Source organism: Colletotrichum truncatum (genome assembly GCF_014235925.2).
Source record: "Colletotrichum truncatum strain CMES1059 chromosome Unknown Contig_0004, whole genome shotgun sequence".
Taxonomy (NCBI): domain Eukaryota; kingdom Fungi; phylum Ascomycota; class Sordariomycetes; order Glomerellales; family Glomerellaceae; genus Colletotrichum; species Colletotrichum truncatum.
In genome coordinates this window covers 4,548,565-4,568,912 of record NW_027222401.1, presented here as the reverse complement: position 1 = coordinate 4,568,912, position 20,348 = coordinate 4,548,565, and the positions used below count along the sequence as shown (strand labels likewise).

The window sequence follows — 20,348 nt, the reverse complement described above, 5'->3', positions numbered from 1 at the left end:
GACTTTCCCTGGCTTGAGGATCTGAAGGGTGGGGCGCTAGAATGTTGAAAATGGGATGGCTTGAGAGACATGCCTGCTCGATAATTAATCGTGTCTGCTGTTCGGGCCCTTGTCACATTCCTAGAAAAGATGATGCGCAGACCTACTTCTAAATTGATTCTCATGAAGTGAGATGTCCCAATGCTAGAACTTGGACCTGATGAAAGTGTTGGTTTCTGTTCACATGTCATGAACCCGATGTGCATGCCACGCCATCTGCGCTTAAACCCTAGTTCGCGGATTCTCACTGATTGGCTCTCGCTCTCGGCGTAGTACTCCCTATGTGCCAAGTTGCAACATCCTGCTCGGAAAACCCGCCGCCCTCTGTGCCACATCTGTTCAAGTTCTTCAGGACTGCGTGTCGCAGAGACCGTCACCTGCATATGCGGACAAGGTTCTGGATCCGTTGAAGAAGCGAATCCCATTTTCGGGCCTGTACAGCTGCAAGAACAGCGTCACCTCATGGTTACCATGGATCAAAATTGATTCGCACGGCCGTCCGCGGAACCTGAATTGCGACAGCTGGTTGTACGCACCCTGTTCTCTCCCTTTGACCTGAAATGAGAACTTCGATACAGGATGCAGATGGCCATGATAGGCAATTCGTGGGGCAAAGCCGAGTAACCAGCGGCGCGAGAAACTTCTCTTCTTCCTGAAGGAAGCAGCCATGCGAAATGGGAGATGAGCCAACTGTTAGTCTTCATATTGCTAGATTAGTAGGAGTCTCTTCACTAGTCAACCACCCCTCATCTGACACTTGCAGTTCCACTGTCTTTTCCCAGCCTTTTACAATACCCAACGATGTGGTACAATGGATGAGTTCCCTCCCGAGTATGTCGAAGCGAGCAATGCAGGGCGAATCGTCGGGATAGTAGGCACTTTCTGCTTCATCGCCCTGACATTTGTCTCTCTGCGTATTTATGTCCGATTAGCTATTCTAAGGACCTTTGGGGCTGAAGATGCGCTCATCATCCTCGTTGCTGTAAGTCCAACAATATTCCAAGTTTTTCTTAGCTACGTCTTGAGTGCCTGGTAAAGGATGAAACTAACCCGATGGAAAATTGAGATTCTTGCCCTGATCTCTTGGATCTGCCTAGTCCTCCAGATACCGTACGGCCTCGGACGTCATGGCTTGACCATATCGATAGAAGACCGAACCAAATTCGAGCGCATAACATTTTGGAAGACGGTGTTATCGGATGGCTTCGCATTGGGACTTTTGAGAATATCAATGGCAATCAGTCTACTACGATTGAAGCGGGACTTGAAATGGTACCGCTGGTCACTCTACGCTATCGTTGGTATGTCTCACGACCGGATCTGAACGGTCTCGAGTCTTTGGAAACACCATACTGATTCTTGAAAGCCTTCGTGGTTGCGTATTCTATTCAAGCAATCTCCTGGCTTTTTGTCTACTGCACCCCATATTCAGGGTGGTGGGAGTTTCAATGGATGAATCCCTTCGATCCAAGATGCCACGACTTCAACTTGTTCCTCAACTTAACATACTGGAATGTTGGTCAGTATTGCTTGCAAGAAAAATCGAGGTAATGACTTACAGTGAACAATCAGCCTGCAACATCTTCACCGACATCTGCTTGGGAGCATTACCCATTCCAATAATCTGGCATCTGAAGATGAGGTTCCGGGTCCGGCTCTACGTGATAGGCATCCTCAATCTTGGATATTTGTAAGTTATCGACATCTTCTATAACACCAACGTTAGACCCTTTGTACTGGGTTAGGGCTGACATGGTTTTCCACTCCAGCGCAGTCATCATGGGCATCCTCAAGGCCGTCTTCATGCTTACCACCGGTGGCAGCCCCGATGCCATTTTCGACTATTGGGTTCACTTCTGGCAAAAGTAGTTGGTATCCTCACACCCGGTCATCAGATGCTAACTTGTGGTTCTCAAGCCTCCAACTCAACATCGGCATCATCGCAGCTTGTGCCTCATATCTGAAGCCCCTCTTCGGACGTATGTTGAAGATCAATAGCACGATGGACTACTACCCCAACAACGAGCGATATGGTCGCAGCGGCCAAACGCCCCTGGGTGGCGCTGGATCCCGTAGCAATGCCTATGCTAGTGCCAGGAGAACGGGCATACCCCTGGATCTGAGTGTGCATGACGAATTCGAGATGCACACCAAGGATGATACTCGCGTCGTAGAGCGGCAGGTCTCCGTCGTAGGTTCGAGAGGCAATATGGTACGGTCGCCGGTGGCGATGGAAGGCCGGTCGTCTGCGGAAGCTGTGTACACGGGGTGCTTGCCGTCTGATACGAATAGCGAAGAGATTATACTGGATAAGGGACAGCGGGGTATCTTATGTACCAGAGACTTCACTGTTAAGTATAGTGAGAACGATAATGCGAGATGTTGATCCTGAGAGCTCGAGAGTTCTCGGTGACGGATCATCCATGAAGTTATTTTTCTACTATTGATCTTTATACTCGATTTGATGTAAAGAAGGATCTTCGGTATACAAAATAAATGTGCCCGCTTCAAGGATTGTTCAAAAATGTGCAAAGTCTTAGGTGACGTAACCTTGATGATACTTCTCTACAGTGGCAATATATCAATCTGTAATGACTATTGACCTCGTCTCAGACGAAAGTTTATGGCTAAGTAGCTTGATAACATGTGGGAAGGCCACACCCCCATACCCCTGATCAACACTTCCTAATAGATCGCAACAAGTCAAACCTCAAGACTTTCCATTGGTGATCCTGATGACTTATTATTATTGACTGCTCTATAGAATCCTCCTATTATGCGAGACAGAACGCCGTCATAATTGGATTCGTAGTGCAAGGCTCGATCCAATTCACAACCTAGCCTCTAGTAAAACCATCCCTACACCCCGGTCGCGTTGGGTTAGGGCTAGAAAGATATTATCTTAGGGCCACTATCTTTGGTAGGATTGGGTAGGGTTAGACTGATTATCTTAGCTTATGGCTAACTGCTTTCATATTTGTGAACTATGATTATAGCTAAAGAGGGATAGAGATGGCTGATTGATTATTTACGGTGATAGCTAGGAAACTAGGCAAGGAGAATGACTAGTTATTAATATATGGTGCGGTGGTTGTTGTGTCTTAGCTGATGGGGTGCTTTTAGTATATGTAGGTGTATTGCTTGGTTCTGGCTTTAGTTATTAAAGTTACCTTAAATAACATAAACTGCAAATGAAAAATCGATAGTAGTTTATATCGACTGACCTTTTATTTATTAATTAAGGTGTCTTAGTAAGGGTGCTACATACCCTTTTGCAGGACTCTTATAATTAATAGTTATTATTGCGCAGTGGCACTTAGCTGTCGGCTGCTATGGGCGGCAGTGGCTACAGTGGTTGTGAACAGTTAAATGGTCTGGGGCCCCGTCGGTCGCGCGACCCGCCCTCCCGCACGCGACCCAGCCTACATTCTTTTATGGTATATATGGGAGGAAGCTACCACGATCGTGAGGAGGAAAGGGAGAAAGCCCCGGGGGTTAGGGGTTAGAGGGGGAGGAGAGGAGGAGGATGAGGAGGAACGAGATCGTCGCTTCACAGCCATTCGACTATAGGGGGTAAGAGAACCGGAGTTGTGAAGGGAAAAGGGGGGTATAGGGGCACAGGCAGCTATAGTTGTAATGGGGAAAGGAGGCGGAGGGCAGGGAAGCAGGGAGTTTCTACAGTATACTCAGGAACACAAGGAGAAATCAGCAATAGAAGCGCCGTTGCAGCAAAATAAAGATATAGACGAAGGAAATCTTACCGAAGATAAAAGTGAAGTCGTGGATACCGTGTCGACGCATTTTCCCTCGGATATCCCTATAGACGACATTACTCCAATACGACATCAGTGATGGAGCCGCATCCGACGTCTCGGTCTCTTCATCCCTTAGATCCGATGCCTCAGCTTGAGTGCATCCGACGCCGTCCATGGCGATGGGGGAAAACCTTTCGAATGTCCCTGCTGCTTCTTAATGATCGAAACAAGCAATTGGGAATGATGGAAGTGAGTCATCTAAGTTGAACCGCTACACGAGACAGCAAGTACGAGACAAATCGCTCATGGATAAGTACAGGAGACATGTATTCTCAGACATGCGACCATACGTATGCACGTTCAGTGATTGCGGAGAATCGAACCGACTCTTTCCCAGTCGACACGACTGGTACAGCCATGAGCTTACTTTTAATCGGAGGGTTCTGGGTCTGCGTCTTGGATTGCTCAGTGTAGTCTACCTCCGAGTTAGCTTTTAAGGTACATTTTAGGGCTAATTACCAGGAATTGGATGGTATAGCCCAAGTCGAGAAGCACGGGGCACATAGCACAGAGCTACCTGAGCCAAAGGTGTCAATTTGTCCCCTATGAGGTGGCGAAACCCGATATCCCGAAGTAATTAGAACACGTATTGGCCGTCATCAAGCTGGCCTCGGCTTCTGGCCTCTACACAGTATGAGATATTGAGGTGATGATGGTGGTCAAGAAGGAAATGATGGTCAGGAAGGAGATGATGACGATGAGAAAGACGAAAACAAACAACAAGAGCCAGAATATGGTGAAAAAGAGATACTGGAAGAGGACATCCATGAAATAGACAGGAGTAGAGATGATGACGAAACCAGACTATGGGAAGCTGCGGCAGTAACTTGCCTTGATGCAAAGCACAAGAATTGGCGCACAGAAGCCGGAGATAATAATTCCTACATTTGTGGTCAGCTCGGTGGTCATAACATTGTTATCGGTACACTTCCTCATAGCGTGGCTGGGGCAATTTTATCAGCAGCCTTGGCAGCAAACATGAGACACATCTTTCCTTAAATCAGATTTTTTATAATTGTTGGTATTGGAGGTGGCGTGCCATCAGAGCATCACGATACTCGGCTTGGAGATGTGGCAGTCCGTTATCTAACCGACACACATGGCGGCGTGATGCAGGTCGATATAGCTAAGCAGCTTCAGGCTGTAGGTTTCCCAAGAACCGGGATCCTCAACCGCCCACCCCCATTCCTGCTCCACGCTGCAACTTACCTGGAGGGTTAAGTCTACGAGAGTACACAACTGGCTCCAGCATGACATCCAACGCATCAACGCCAAAAATCCTCAAATGCGCGAGCGCTACTCGCGTCCAGACTCAAGCTCGGATAGATTGTACACGCCTTCGTACGTCGACGTGTGAGATGATCTGTGCAAGCTCAGCTGCGATCATCAATATGAATTAAAACGGCGTGAGCGGGATGAGGATGATGATAACCCGGCGGTACATTGCGTCCTGATCGCTTCTGTTGACATGCTAGTCAAGGATGCCGGCTCCAGGGACGACTTTGCGAACGAAGGAGGCATTGTTTGTTTCGATACAGAAGCTGCTGGACTAATGAAAGACTTCCCATGCGTCGTAATCCGACGTATCTGCGACTATTACGATTCTCATAGGACTCGTCAGCGGCAGGGCTACGATGCCATATCAGCAGCGGTATATGCAAGATCTCTATTACTAGCAGTACCTCAATTACAATCATCTATTCCGATGGTCAAGCAAATGTCACATCGCTGATGAGGTTCTAGTTTATAAGGAGGATTTTATTTGTATCATGGATATGCGCGTACAGAGTTTGGCCGAGAAAGGTAGATCTCAGCAACCCTACATATACCAAGTTCTCACAATTAGCGTCAGGGAATGGTTAAGAGGCCCTTGATTCGACGGACATTTGGGCCTGAGGACCCGGTTGGGACTTAATAATTGCAAACAAAGCTATCCCATTGATCGCGGCATGACCCCTTTTTCGCCAGGCCCTCAAGTTTCCGCTTTTAGAGCCATTTTTACCCCGCATTACACTAGATACATAGAAAATCCAGCATTTCCTCTGAATTGTTAGGTTCCATTAGAAGTTGCGAGTAGTAATACTTTGTACTGAAGTTTTAAGTGCAAAAGTTAACAAATCTGGTAGCCGCATAGGCCTTGATTGGCTTTACACCTCCCTTGGCGAAAATGAAGTCATGCCGCGGTCGATAGGATAGTCTCAATGTTTTCAATGGACAGTTACTGGTGGTATACTGACTTTGACAGTGCAGTGTGCTCTGGTCGTGATAGACATTCAACGGTTTGGTAGCCACCTTTGGTGTAAAGAGCAAGAACTACATTGAGAGTATCCAAGACGACAAGGAAAAACTTTTTAGGCGAGGAAAAATACCAAAATCACGGCTTCTTTTAATACTATGGACTATATTACCTAAAAGTTCCATCTCATATGGGTTTGCGCTCATCAACTCGATGATAATACCTGGTATGGACACGGTCTGTTACTTAATAGAATCTAAATTAAGCTTTCCTGGAAAATAAAACTAAACTAGTATAGACTAATCTAAAAATGATATAACCTGTAGATAGCCCGTACCCTACTAAAGCTAATTTAGAAGAGTAGAAAGGCGAGGAGGGATAATAACGAATAGGCCATCCTCTATAAAATAATACCGAGGCTATAGGAAGAAGAACATCAGCAATCCCATTGCCACACCAGATACACCCATAGCGATACCTAAGGTACGATAGATAAATCCAGATACAAGGAACGCAAGGACCAGCCGTAGGTATCGAGATAGCGCCGTAGAGCGTGTAACTAGAAGGATGCAGTCGACGATACAGTCCGCGTGGCCAGCGAGGCCAAGTCGTAAGCATTGGTGCCATGAGGTACTGTCAAGTTGATGCACGTCAGCTGTCTCCCCTGTCAGAAATTGTGGGACACGTCAAGGCAGTCGTGGGGGCGAAGGAGGGGAAGAAACTGGATGAAGATTTGCAAGCGCCCGCTTACCCCCAGAACTTGCGTATGGTGTCTCCCTGGAATCCTTGCAAAAGTATATCGTCAGTAAGACTGCCGTTAATTGATTCGGACTCAGTAGGCCACTAGCAACAGCTCAAGGTCGTTCAGATCTCAATTAATTCTTATCAGTTTAATCAGATAGCATGTGAGGCAGGGCCCTTAGTTAGGTAAGAAGAATATCCCAGTAGCAGCTCTAGACATATCTATAATACAGATATTTTAGACGTAGAACGGTCGAAGAATGACACTTAACAAGATTTTGATGAATCTTACCCCCTGTCTTTGCAGACCCGCTCTTTTTTAGTAGCTATTGCGATGATACTAACGTCCCACACCCACTTCTGGGCACCCCCCACATGTGGGCACCCCATTTACACCAAAAACGCCGTTTTTCGAAATTCTATATTAAACTAACTACTATACTTACTAAGAAAAGAAAATATATATAAACTATGTTAAGTATAATTATAGCCATCTAATTTTTTATAAAGGTTTAAATATAATAATAGTTATAATATAGAAGTTTAAAACTAAAAGCTTTAAAATGTTAGTAGATACTAGTAACTTACTAGTATTCCTTAACATTAGAAAAATATATTTTCGCTTATATATACTTATTTAAAAAATCTAGGAAATTAATATTTATACTTATTAAAAGTATATAATTATATCTAAAAGAGATTTAAAAGTATTACTTTAGTAAATATAGTATAATTAAGGGTTAAAATTCTATAATAGAAACTTTTCTTAAGGGAAATTTTAAAATATTATTCTAAGCTTAAAGAATTTTTTACTAAGTATAAGAATATATAAATCTACTATATCTTACTTAAAAATTCTAATCATATTAGTTAAATATCTCTACCTATTTTATATATTAAGATATAGGCTAGGTAAATTAGTATTATAAATGTTAAACCTTGAATTTATAATACTTATTATTAATAATACTAGTATATAGCTACTTAAGTATTATAATTAAGTCTTAATCTATTTAATATATATTTATTCTCTTTAATAAGTAAAGTATTTAGTTTAATATAGAATTTCGAAAAACGGCGTTTTTGGTGTAAATGGGGTGCCCAAATGTGGGGGGTGCCCAGAAGTGGGTGTGGGACGTTATCATTTATCGTTGCTAGGTTGTTAGGTGTTTGAAGCTGCCTGTAGGCTAGGGTAAGAAAATAGTAGTATGTGTAATTGAAGGAGATGCGGTGGGTATGGAAGCCCTATAAGTACCTATGTACGTGAATGCTATGGCCAGACAAACAAAGGCAAAACCCTCTCAGAAATCAGTATCTACTATCCCCCTCTGGCTTGTGTTCCTCTCTCTCCCAGGTCTCTCCTCCCAGCTCTTCGACTGCCGTGGATCTCCGCCTCGAGGTCACACCGGTCTTCTCAAGCCCTAACATCGCGGCGACGAACCTGAAACTCCTCAGGAATCTTGCTCCCATCCACCACTAACCCATACAACTCATCAATCTCCTCCACACTCAGCCCCTCCAGCTCCCAAACCGTCCCATCCTCCGCAATAATCTCATCCGCCGGGCCCAAGCTCCCCTCACACTCACCCTCGCCCTTCAAGCACACCTCCTCCTCCATCCCAATCGCCCGCTTCTTGCTTGTAAACTGGTAACGCGCACCCCAGTAGCCACCTGACATGCAAGTCCACACGACGTTGGACTTGATATGCGTGGTCTTGATGTTGTTGCACTGCTGGTTGTGCGTGCCGTAGTAGGTGAGGCGCCAGTTGGTTGGGACGCCGCGCCACGCGATGGAGGGGATTTGGCCCGTGCCGGGGCCGGCGTTAATACAGGTACCCGGGTTGACGTTGTTCCAGCGGCGGGAGGCGCCGTTGCAGTTGTTCTGGGAGTGGAAGTAGACGTCGATAGCGGAGACAGTACTGGCGTAGGCGAGGATGACGGTAGTGAGCTGCATTTTGATAGATAGGGCTTAGGGATATATCGTATAGTAATATGTTAAGAGTCTTGTTTAGGATGATAGTGTGATAATGAAACTTCTATTGATAGTTTTGGTCGTATTGATTGTGTTGTTATTGAGGATGATTAGGAATAAGAACCAGACGTCTAGCAGGAGAAGCCGCCCTTTTATCTTCTATTCTCGAGGCTTACTCCTCTGAGCTTCTCTCGATATAATTAGTTCTCTTTGAGATATTGTTGTAAGCAGCTCGCTCTCGTCGATATTGCTCGGTTCCATATTGTGCTGACATAATGCTCCGCCCTGGAAGTGGGGATTGTTTCCCTAGCAGGCATCCCGTCTACCATTATTCCGAGCAATAATTAGAAGCGCAGCCCACAGTTTTCCAGAAGTATTCCCCATAGGATTGGCGGTGTCGGACTTAGACCCGCTTAGACAGAGTTCAAACCCCTGAACTACTGACTCTAGGCTGCTATAGGTAGAGACACCAGCTAGCCCGGGCAAGCCTGGTATCGAACGTCGCGGGCGCGGGCGCGGGGGCCAACCAATTGTTTCCCCAGCCAAGCCTACACTGATCAACAAAGTTAAGTTAGAAAGAGGCTAATTTAACAACGTGAAATAAAAAACGTAGGCCGAGCGAGCGAGCATCCGATCATGCTTTATCCTCGACGCTACCGGGAGTTGAGGGGCGTCTGCAATGCTATGTGTAGAATCATTCTCTAACGGCTGGTGCGCAACATGCGGCCGGTTAATAATTTCCAGGTTATGGGATTCTCAGCTGACGTGGGTAGGCTGAGGTGCATAAGCAATTAGCGTACTTGTGAGCCACGCAACCAGTATTCTAGATACGAATCTCTGATGTATGTTACTACAGGGGCTCTTGGCTAGAACGCGAAGGTCGCGGTTGGTTTCCGTTTGACGCGTTCAAGTAAGAAATTCGTTAAGGATCTATCTGACTGGATATACCTTATCTGCCTAGATCTTTGCTTGGCGTTTATATATAGAGGTGGGTGGAGATTGCAAATAGGGCAACTAAATAGCTGTTATTTTCACTATGATTACTATTATAGCGCTATTGTCGCCATTGCCGTTGCTATTCGTGCTGCTGCTGTTGTTGGTGATATTGATGTTGATGCTGTTGTTGAGAGGCTGCTGGCTGATGTGAGGGGGAGGGAGGTGTTCAAATGAGGCGCCGGTCGGGTGGGCGGCTGGAAAACTCTGCTACTATTGTTGAGGGGAAGGAGCGGACTAGCGAGACGGAGGAAGGAGCCCTCTTTTTTTTTTTCCTTTTTTTCTTTTTTCTTTTTCCTTTTTTTTTTTTCCCTTTCCAACCTGGCCGGCAACCTCGCTACTATGGAGGGCAGGCGAGTTGTTACGGAGGAGAGGAGCGTCTAGCCGGCGACCGTGGCCCGTGCTTATCGTGTGTTGTTTTACCGAATTCCGTTCGGCCTGCATGTAGGTACCTTAGCATGCAGGAATGGTGCCTAACTCGTATGACACCCAGATTCGTGTAAATACTTACAAATGTCCCCCACAATCTCCATAGTCGGGCGTGTCACATTGCAGCGCAGTTAGATAACATGCAAGCGTGAGATGGGTCTCGCCAAACATCCCACATCTGGCTCACCGGGAAGACTCAGTTGGGTCTTAGGAGTCTTAGATAATCTTGTCCTCTTTTGCAAAGTCATCGACGCTCAGTAAGCAAGTGACAGGCTGCGCCATGGCTTTAGAGGCACAGAAATAGACTGGAGGAATAGCGAGGGTCGAACCAAAAGCCTATAAAAAGATAAACTGTGCCGCGGGATTCACCCGGAGCATAATTGTATATAGGTAGCCCAGGTTGGCCTGCCACTCCATAGTCGAACTATTCTAGGCAAGCAATATCCTTCACCAGAGGTATCCGTCATGCCTTCTCTTAGAGCCACCCCCATCGTTCTTGAGCTCCAGACCGTCAAGGACCATGGGCTTCTCGTCTTAGCAGTAGTCGCAGTCGTGATCGGCCTTATCTACCGGGTTTTCCTAGCGCGCCCATTCCACAAAGACCTCGATCTTGTGGGAGAGAAGCCTGGACAAAGGCATTTCAGCCTCTGGACAAGGCTCTCCTTCTACTTTAACTGCTCGGCTCTCTACCGTAATGTCTGGGACAAGGTCCGTCTGAGAAAGTCCTTAACAATTGCTCGCGGCAGTTACTAATCTAAGGTCTTTGATAGTTTTCCAAGCGGGGACTTCCCGTTGTTGTACCAACACTCGGCACACGTAAGGAGATCTTCTTGCCCCATAGCTCGATGAAATGGGCGCTGTCCCAGCCTGCCTCTATCTTAGGCATGTGGGAGGCGTTCAACGAGATGTTCCAGCTGGGGCATAGCCTAGGGGACGAGAAATACATGGTGGATACTTGGCCACATTTGCTCGCACGACACATCCTGACGCAAGAGTTGGAGGACTACATCCTTCCTGTGCACGAGGAGCTCCAACTGGCTATCGATACCCACTTGGGTGTAGACACGGAGAACTGGAAGACACTTGATCTCCTGGATACCATGCGAATGATTGTCAACCAGACTGGTAGCCGATTTGCTGTTGGTTTGCCGTTGTGTACGTTATGGGCGCCTACCCTTGAAGTAAGAAGAAGCTGCTGACAAACTACTCGCACAGGCCGCGATGAGGATTACCTCCGAACCATCATGAACACAATTGATGGTGTTGTCGCCAATGCGGGGGTCACGGGTTTCACACCCGAATTCCTGCGCCCCCTCGTCGGCCCTCTCGTCTGCTGGAGCACGCGGTCCAAGCTCTCCAGTCTCGAAGCGCGATACGATGCCGTCTTCAAGGAGCGCATTGCGTACATGAAGTCCACCTCCGACGAGAGCAATGACCCTCTTGACCTGCTGCAGAAGATGCTCCGGTATGCGCAGAAGAACCGGCCTGAGGAGCTCGAGACGAGCCAGATGACGCGGCGGCTGCTCATGGCCAACCTGGGCTTCATCTACCAGGCCAGCTTCGCCATGTCAAACATGCTGATGAACATCCTCGGCTCCGAGGCGGCGCATGACACAATCGCGGTGCTGCGGCGCGAGGCCGAGAGCTTCCTCGCCGAGAGCGGCGGCGACGCGGCCAAGCTCTGGACGAAGCAGAACATCACCCGCATGGTGCACGCCGATTCGGTGGCGCGCGAGACGCTGCGGCTCAACACGGTGCCGACGCGGGCCCTCGTGCGCAAGGTCATGGTCGACGGAGTCCGAACCGACACCGGAGTCGAGCTGCCTCGCGGGGCCCTGGTGTCGTTCGTGTCGCAGCCCATGCATACAGACGAGGAGCACTTCACGGATGCGGATGCGTTCGACCCGTTCCGCTTCGTACGGCTGCGCCAGGAGCAGTTGGCGACGAAGGGTGAGGGCGGTGCGCCTGAGGCCGGTGGCAACTGGAGCCCGCACGCGTTCTTGTCGACGGCGAACCTGCTGATTTTCGGCCGTGGACGCAACTCGTGTCCAGGCCGGTTTCTCGTAGACTTCCAGCTCAAGATGTTCATGTCGCACTTGCTGACGAACTATGACATCAAGTTCCCCGACAACTACCAGGGCCAGCGACCAGCAGCTCGCTGGCTGCTAGAGTTCGTGTTTCCCGCAAACGGAGCCAAGATCATGGTCAAGCGGCGGACAAAGCACTAAAAGATTAGAGGGCAGCCTGATACGCGTCTTTAAGCGGTGAGGAGCTGAATAGAATACAAATATATTTGTACTATTGGATGTTGAAGGTCAGAGTGAAGTGCAAGATGAATTTAAAACTGCAAGTACTAGTAGTCGGGCGCAGTCGGAGGATCAGAGGTTGTTCGAGAGTCGAATTCGAAGAACTTCAAATGCTTTCATAGGTAAAGCGAGATGGCCACAGGTGATTCGATGGTTGAATTGCTTTCGAAGGACAAGCGAGATGGGCAGCGTTAACACTGCAGGGCCAAGAAGCGGAATGAGAGATCCCGGCTCAGCTGAGGGCCCGCCTGGGATGGCTCCCAATAGGTTCACGGTACCCGTGCGTGTAAAATTTCACGGGTACCCGTGGAAATGACTAAGCAACCTGCCCACGTCAATGAACGCGTCTTGTGTCATACACCTTTCACGCGTTATTTGCATCCAGCACTTCAGTCATATATTCTTAAAAATGGAAATAGCTCTCAAAGACTCAATACTCACATTCCCAGACGACAGTCTCCCCCCTGAAAGCGATCATAAATCTCGCGATGAGCTTTTTATGTCAATCAACAACTGGGCGGCGACAAAGGGATACGCATTCACTACCGGGAGATCAACAAAGGAGAAAAGCGGACGACGGACGATTACATATTCATGCGATAGGTCGTGTCATCCGCCAAGCACATCAATAGCGCGGCAAAGGCAAACTACTAGTAGGGGGACTGGTTGTCAATTTTCCGTCCTTGCTAAGGAATCTTTGGATAAGAGCACATGGAGCTTGAGACACCGGCCCGATAAGCGTTTTTCTTCTCATAATCATCCCCCAAGCCAACATCCGTCTGCTCACCCAACGCATCGCAAGCTATCTGAGGAGGATCAAGCCAAGGTGGCCGGTCTTTCAAACGCTGGCGTCGCACCCAGGGACATCAGAACATACATACGACAAACGACAGACTCTATAGCGACCCAGCAGGATATCTACAATCATATTGCAGCCGCTAAACGAGATGTTCGTGAAGGGCAGACCTCGATCCATGCACTTGCTAATCAACTTGATGAGGAAGGCTTCTGGAGTCGCATGCAGTTTGCACCAGATGGCCGAGTTACGGCTGTCTTGTTCGCTCATCCAGATTCCTTAGCCCTTCTCCAAGCCTACCCAGACATCATGTTACTAGACTGTACCTATAAGACTAATAAGTATGGTATGCCACTTCTTGATATAGTTGGCGTCGATGCTTGCCAACGGTCGTTCTGTATTGCGTTTGCATTTCTTAGCAGCGAGGCAGAAGATGACTATACCTGGGCTTTGGAGCGGGTCAAATCCTTGTATAGTCAGTGCAACGCTAGCCTACCTGCGGTTATCCTCACAGATCGCTGCTTAGCATGCATTAACGCTGTTGCAACCATCTTCCCCTCTTCTGCATCTTTGCTTTGCCTCTGGCATGCGAACAAGGCCGTTCTTCAACATTGTAATCCAGCTTTTGACTCTACTAAGCCAAAGACAGTCAACAATCCTGCAGCGCTCAAACCTTCAACTCAGAGCTGGGAAGAATTCTATAACTCCTGGCATTCGATCATCAGCTCGCCATCTGAGGTGGTTTTTGAGGAGCGCGTTTCCCAGTTTGAGGAACGCTATCTTCTGGACCATCTCGAAGAAGTCGGCTATGTTACGTCCGTTTGGTTGAAACCATACAAGGAGAAGCTAGTGAAAGCCTGGGTCGATCAGCATACCCATTTTGGCAATGTGGCTACTTCGCGAGTTGAGGGTATTCATGCACTACTTAAATCGCACTTGAAACGATCCACATTAGACCTTTTTGAAGCTTGGCGAGCAATGAAGCATGCTTTACTAAATCAGCTATCGGATCTAAAGTTAAATCAAGTTAAACAGCAAATACGGATACCAGTTGAGCTTTCAGGGTCAATGTACGGCGCAGTGCTTGGCTGGGTATCGCATGAAGCCTTGCGCAAAGTAGAAGAGCAACGGAAGCTGCTCACGAAGAAAGACACAAATCCTTCCACAGCCTGTACGGGGACGTTTTCTCGAGTATATGGTCTCCCATGCTTACACAAATTGAAGACTTTACAAGAACAGAATCTTGTTCTTCTACGTGAGCACTTCCATGCACATTGGCATTTGAGGCGTGATGGAGCGCCGCAGCTATTGCTGGAGCCTCGCCAGCGCATAGAGCCCAGGTTGCAATTAGAGAATCCCAGTATTCCCAAATCAAGCACTAGACGAGAGCCTAGCGGGTTCGAAGTTGTTGAAGTTGCTTCACGGGCCCCAAGCAAATGCAGTAGGTGTCATACAGTTGGCCATACTATGACTTCAAAGGCGTGCCCTCTGCGATACACGCATTTATTGCCTGAACCGACACCTACTCCAGATCCAGCTACAGTATCAACTGCGATATTTACCGGGACGACGACAGATACACAAGAACCTCCTTCAAACGCCGTGCAGGACGTACCAGAGTTAGTTCAACCGACTATTGCTATAGTAGTAGAGACCAGTATATCACCACCTCGGGTATTATCACCATTTGCGTATTCGCATTCACCTTCGCTGCCAGGATACGATTCACCTCAGGCGATATACGGACGGTACTGTGCAGCAAGAAGCGCCTGGTACGGTGCTCAACCTCGTGGGAGTGTCAAAACAAACCAGGAGTATCGAAGGGCAATGGGACTTCCGCTACGTTATGACAAAAAGTGTTATGAGTGGTGTCTTGACTATAAGCAGATGAAAGGACGCTGCACTACCTCACACGGGTCAAGGGATTGGACGAAGGAGGAGATGATGGCTTATCTGGACTGGGATAGGGCTGAACACAAACGGGTCGATGAGCTGATTATTGCGGAAGATGGACAAAACCCCTTTAAAAACAGTGAGAGAGGTATGAGCGAAGTCTGGAAACGAGTCGAGCAAGATAAGGCAGAGCAGGAGGCGTTATACGCTGGTAGTAAGCCCGAAGAGTGCATCGTAGTAAAGTCGTAAACTTTCCGGATAAGTTTGATGCAGGCCGTGCCTCTCATTGGCTCATGAGCCCCATATCAGAGTTGCTTAGTCATTTCCACGGGTACCCGTGAAATTTTACACGCACGGGTACCCGTGAACCTATTGGGAGCCGCCTGGGATGATTGCCTTATGTAATCAGTATTTGTGAATTACTTTCGTGTTGTACCCATAAAATGTCAGCTTGTTTTTGACTTGTCCTTTCGACATTCACAACACGTCGCTGCACGCGCGCCAAATAAACACGAGACGTGTCTCTCGCAAACACCACAACCTCCTCCTCCTCCCTTACCAAGACTACGTACCCGCGCTACATCATGGCCAAGCAGGGACCTAGATACGAGTTCGGAGGCCCGTAAGTCAAGGCCCACCCCGCCGGCTCCCCACCCGCGCCGCTAACAAGGGCATGCCCGGCTTGCTAGACCCGGTGCCGCCGGTATCGTCTTTGGCCTGCCGATACTGATGTACGTCTTCTACTTTGGCTGCAACGATCTCAGCGGCTGCCCTGCTCCGGCCCTGCTGGAGCCGCGTACTCTCACCTGGGAGAAACTCAGGGCGCAGATTCCTTGGCCGCAGAATGGCATCTGGGGCTTCGCCAGCTGGAACGTGACGGCCTGGGTCCTCGGCTACTATCTTCTCAGCCTCATCCTGTACCGCGTTCTTCCTGCTCATGAGGTCTACGGCTCTAAATTGGCTGAGTCTGGACGACCTCTCAAGTACCGCTTTAACGGTAAGTGGAATGGGCCGGCATCCTTCCTTGCCTGTCTCATTAGCCCTACTCATATTGGTAGTTTCTGACTTTATGTCTCAGCCTTCAACTCTACTATTGTGCAGCTGGCTGGCTGTGCCATTGGAACCTATCTACATGGGGCCGACTTCGTCGTTTGGACCTTTATTACGGATAATTACTTGCAGATCTTGACTGCCAATATTATCCTCTCTTACATAATCGCGACTTGGGTTTACATCCGCAGCTTTTCAGTTAAACCGGGTAATCCTGAGCTGCGTGAACTAGCACGTGGTGGTCATACTGGGAACTTCATTTACGATTACTACATCGGCCGCGAACTCAACCCTCGTGTTACACTTCCGTTCATCGGCGAAGTGGATGTAAAAGCTTGGCTCGAAATGCGCCCTGGGCTGACTGGTTGGGCGTTACTTGACCTGGCATTCATTGCGAAACAATACCGGACGTACGGTTACATCTCGAACAGCATCGTTTTCATCACCGCAGTCCAATCCTACTATGTCCTCGAGGGTCAGTATGCCGAAGCAGGTATTCTGGGCATGATGGATCTTACAACCGACGGCTTGGGATTCATGCTCAGCTTCGGCGATATCGTCTGGGTACCCTTCCTCTATTCAACTCAGTGTCGCTACCTATCGGTTTACCCCGTTCAGCTCGGATGGACAGAGCTCATCGCAGTTGCCGGCGTCTTCGCCATTGGAGTGTACATCTTCCGCGCCTCAAACTCACAGAAGAATGCCTTCCGCACCAACCCGGATGACCCGCAGTTCGCCAATGCATCGTACCTCCAAACGAAGCGCGGTACGCGACTGTTGACCTCGGGTTGGTGGGGTGTTTCTCGCCACATCAACTACCTGGGGGATTGGCTTCAGTCCTCGCCCTTCACACTTCCTACCGGAATCGCGGGTTATCTCATTGTTCCTGCCGGAAGCTCCTTGGCTGCTGGCGCTGTTGGCAGCACTACGACGCTCGACGGACGCGTGGTGATCCAAGACGCCGCGAGGGGATGGGGCATGCTGTTTACCTACTTTTACGCTGCATGGTTTGCCTTCATGCTGGTCCATCGCGAGGGGCGAGACGATGCCGCCTGCCAGCAGAAGTATGGCGACGACTGGAACAAGTACAAGAAGATCGTCAAGTGGAGAATCATCCCAGGCATCTATTAGAGAACACGCATTAGTCAGGTTGGTTGGTCGGTCATTGGGCAGAGGAACGGTGACGGGTTACGTGAAACTTTCGCTAAAGACACGGATCGCGACAGTAATGCAACATATTAGACAGAGGTTTAATGATGCCATTCATGCATTGGGTCTGCCGAAAACGAGGAGATAACGCATGGTATTTTAATAGTGGCGGCTCTCGCCCAACGGGTTTTCCAAAACACGAGACTTGTTATTCTCAACCATTGCTTTGAGTAATCTAAGTGCGCGAATAATTGCGACCAATCGCGCTATTTGTATTCTATTCCATTATCATTGTTGCAAAAACTATTCCAGATTGTGATAGGTTGAAGCTGATCCTAGAAATGTGAATCCCCACGAACAACACTAATATGACTATATAAAGCGGCCAAACAACCTTCTAACTTCACCTCACGCGATTTTTCATGCCACAACAAACCGCTATGTCAAGCCCCTTTCCAACCTCTGAAGTATTCAGTCTCTTATGGAGGTTCCCTGGCTCGTTGGCGGAGAGCATCTTCGTCGTGAGGAACTGAAGCCAGGACCCTCCGTGCGAACCCTTCGCCACCCGGGACATCACAGGCAACACTTCTTGGGACGACATTTCACAGAAGTCGCTTGCTGAACCCAAAATCAAATCTATTAGCGAAAAAAATCGATGTCCTAGAGCGCTGGCAGCGCGAATGGATTGAGTGGCACGAGCGGCACGCCAGTCCTGACAACGACAACTGCGTTTTTGGAGAGCTACCAGACAACGACATTCCTACGTCAGAGAGCAGCAGCAACGAAGGAAAAGAAAAAGAAGACGTTCACAGCGACGAGGGAGAGCTCTTGCGCTGCTGCGGCACTGACCGGCCAAAAAGAGCACTGCCCCTCGTCATTGAGGCGTCCAACACGGAATACATCACGATCGACGATTACGTCTCGGCGCTGCACCCATGGCTGATGGGTTTACGAAAGGACATCATACAAGCTGACAACCTGTTGGGCGATAGGAAAGCCAAGGAGTACGAACATCTGGTGTTTCTTCATGGTCCTACCTCGACAACGGTATGTATAGACAAAAGTAATAAAAGACTACTTAGCCTAAAGAAGAGTCGTAGAGGTTAATTAGCGGTATATAAAACTGTAACTAACAAGTATTACTTTTAACTCAAGCTACCTAATCAGAGAGCATAAAATAAAGAAGACTTAGCCATATTGTAGGTTTGTCCTCCGCCTTGCGAATAGGGAATTCAGCCTTTCCTAACGCAAGGTATTATATGATACAGATATTGATGTTGTATTACTTAGCTGTTGTAGTTAGCTTCGCTCGAATATAGTCTAGCGCTTTTACCTGTCGGCCCTTCTCATCAAAATTACAGCTATCTAACCACTTTTCCAAGGCAATCCTGATTATTGGCCACTCCTTATCAATAATACTAAACCAGCTTGTATCTCTCGACCTCCCTTTGATAATCTGATGGTTCCTCAACGTTCCCTCATACACATATCCGAGCCGCTCCGCCGCCCGGCGGGATGCCGTGTTTAGACTGTTACATTTCCACGATACCCTCCGATACGGCAGAGACTTTCCTTCCTGGACACGAACTGGTTCCAGCACGTTCTTTAACATCACGTAATGTGCCTCAGTTGCCGCTGCCGTCCGCTGTAGCGCCGGTGCAAACATTGCTCCAACCTCAATCTCGCGGTGCGTCGTACCAGCTAGCGAATAAGCCATGAATCCAAATACCTCTGCATGCCCTGCAGAGCCTTTCTCTCCACTCGCCGCTTTCATCGGGTTTAAGTGTGCCGGATTAGCTAGGACGGCGTACAGAATAACATCCGGAACAGCAACCAGATTGTCGAGTTGCTTGCGCAGATCCACTTCCGAGCGGACCTCCTCGAACGGAAAGTAGTCCACCAACCATTGGTTCTCGAGTAGCTGGAGATTGCGCCAGAAACTGGCCCAGTGAGTCGATGCTGACCAAGGTTCGAGGGTAGCGAGGGAACCGTGCAGAACGATGGATCGGTCCGGTTCAGCAGCGGGAAGGGTGCTGACGATTGGGCCAAGTTCTGTGTTTGCGGGGACTGCCGGATTAGAGTTGTGCGAGAAGAAAGGAAGACAAGCAAAATCACCTTTGCTGGTAGAAGCCCCGCCCAGGACCTGAACCTTGGAGGACATCTCGGGCATCTAGTCTAGCAAGTTACTAAAGCCGATAAACCCCTCCCGGTGAAAGTCTGTAGCTAAATCCTAATTCCAGATGGGTTTTCCAAGTGGTACTCATGCTCAAGTAAACCTGGCTTACGTGTGTTCGTTGTTGAGAGCCTGAGGGGTTGAACCCTGCCCGATTGAATTGGGGAGGCTGGGGTCCTGATTCTCGCGGACATGTAGGGTTCGCGGCCCGGTCGGGTGTGGAACGCGTCCGGCGCATACCAATGATCTACCTTTTACATTTACAAACAGGGGGCTGGGGTTTAATAGGGCTGGTTGCGCGGCTGATAATGCCCTGAGGTACAACAGGCTATTCTTCCGCCTCTTTTACTTCTGTGCAACGTCAGCTATGCAGACGGGCACTATAGTCGCCAACAGTTCACTAACTTCCTTTAATGCTAAACTATGAACTGCAAGTAGGATAGCTCTTTTCATATACTTTTCAATTTGCGCAACTCTCGGTTCAATCATGAAGTGAATGGCGACTACTACCGATAAAGCAGGGCGCCAACCATATCAAGAAAGCAAGCTACTTTGTCCTTTGGAGCAACCCCCAGGGGTGTAGGTGCATTTGAAGGCCGTTCGAACTTGATCATCCCTTTACTCCTCGCTATAGCATTATCATCCTCCGTTATTGAATAATCATCCTGACTGTGGGCGAAGGACAAAACTAAGTGCGATGCTACCTCAACTTAATAATGAAAATAGAAGCACGGCGAAATGTTCTTTCAGAGTCTA

At 48.4% G+C, this 20,348-nt stretch overlaps 9 protein-coding genes across 9 annotated transcripts; 6 read left to right on the top strand and 3 right to left on the bottom strand.

The window, feature by feature from the left end:
- Positions 1-850: 850 nt before the first annotated feature.
- Positions 851-2,425, top strand: CTRU02_207998 (uncharacterized protein; the record flags this gene model as incomplete). The annotated part of the gene is made up of 6 exons (XM_070205008.1): positions 851-1,021; positions 1,106-1,340; positions 1,406-1,558; positions 1,612-1,729; positions 1,809-1,904; positions 1,957-2,425. 6 exons carry the CDS (start codon positions 851-853, stop codon positions 2,423-2,425), a joined length of 1,242 nt encoding a protein of 413 aa, XP_070061541.1.
- A 2,264-nt stretch (positions 2,426-4,689) lies between these two features.
- CTRU02_207997 (uncharacterized protein) lies at positions 4,690-4,836 on the top strand (the record flags this gene model as incomplete). The annotated part of the gene is made up of 1 exon (XM_036733872.1): positions 4,690-4,836. The coding sequence occupies one exon, from the start codon at positions 4,690-4,692 to the stop codon at positions 4,834-4,836; it is 147 nt and encodes a 48-aa protein (XP_036574419.1).
- Positions 4,837-5,406: 570 nt separating this feature from the next.
- On the top strand, positions 5,407-5,586 carry CTRU02_207996 (g-protein beta wd-40 repeats containing; the record flags this gene model as incomplete). The annotated part of the gene is made up of 1 exon (XM_036733871.1): positions 5,407-5,586. One exon carries the CDS (start codon positions 5,407-5,409, stop codon positions 5,584-5,586), a length of 180 nt encoding a protein of 59 aa, XP_036574418.1.
- Positions 5,587-8,245: 2,659 nt separating this feature from the next.
- CTRU02_207995 (uncharacterized protein) lies at positions 8,246-8,785 on the bottom strand (the record flags this gene model as incomplete). Its single annotated transcript, XM_036733870.1, has 1 exon — positions 8,246-8,785. The coding sequence occupies one exon, from the start codon at positions 8,783-8,785 to the stop codon at positions 8,246-8,248; it is 540 nt and encodes a 179-aa protein (XP_036574417.1).
- Positions 8,786-10,690: 1,905 nt separating this feature from the next.
- On the top strand, positions 10,691-12,453 carry CTRU02_207994 (cytochrome p450; the record flags this gene model as incomplete). The annotated part of the gene is made up of 3 exons (XM_036733869.1): positions 10,691-10,933; positions 10,996-11,380; positions 11,441-12,453. 3 exons carry the CDS (start codon positions 10,691-10,693, stop codon positions 12,451-12,453), a joined length of 1,641 nt encoding a protein of 546 aa, XP_036574416.1.
- Positions 12,454-15,276: 2,823 nt separating this feature from the next.
- Positions 15,277-15,453, bottom strand: CTRU02_207993 (uncharacterized protein; the record flags this gene model as incomplete). The annotated part of the gene is made up of 1 exon (XM_070205007.1): positions 15,277-15,453. The coding sequence occupies one exon, from the start codon at positions 15,451-15,453 to the stop codon at positions 15,277-15,279; it is 177 nt and encodes a 58-aa protein (XP_070061540.1).
- Positions 15,454-15,804: 351 nt separating this feature from the next.
- On the top strand, positions 15,805-17,401 carry CTRU02_207992 (delta-sterol reductase; the record flags this gene model as incomplete). The annotated part of the gene is made up of 3 exons (XM_036733868.1): positions 15,805-15,842; positions 15,910-16,217; positions 16,299-17,401. The coding sequence occupies 3 exons, from the start codon at positions 15,805-15,807 to the stop codon at positions 17,399-17,401; spliced, it is 1,449 nt and encodes a 482-aa protein (XP_036574415.1).
- A 458-nt stretch (positions 17,402-17,859) lies between these two features.
- Positions 17,860-18,595, top strand: CTRU02_207991 (uncharacterized protein; the record flags this gene model as incomplete). The annotated part of the gene is made up of 3 exons (XM_070205006.1): positions 17,860-17,940; positions 17,999-18,466; positions 18,587-18,595. The coding sequence occupies 3 exons, from the start codon at positions 17,860-17,862 to the stop codon at positions 18,593-18,595; spliced, it is 558 nt and encodes a 185-aa protein (XP_070061539.1).
- Positions 18,596-18,701: 106 nt separating this feature from the next.
- On the bottom strand, positions 18,702-19,580 carry CTRU02_207990 (GNAT family acetyltransferase; the record flags this gene model as incomplete). The annotated part of the gene is made up of 1 exon (XM_036733866.1): positions 18,702-19,580. One exon carries the CDS (start codon positions 19,578-19,580, stop codon positions 18,702-18,704), a length of 879 nt encoding a protein of 292 aa, XP_036574413.1.
- Between the last annotated feature and the right edge of the window lie 768 nt (positions 19,581-20,348).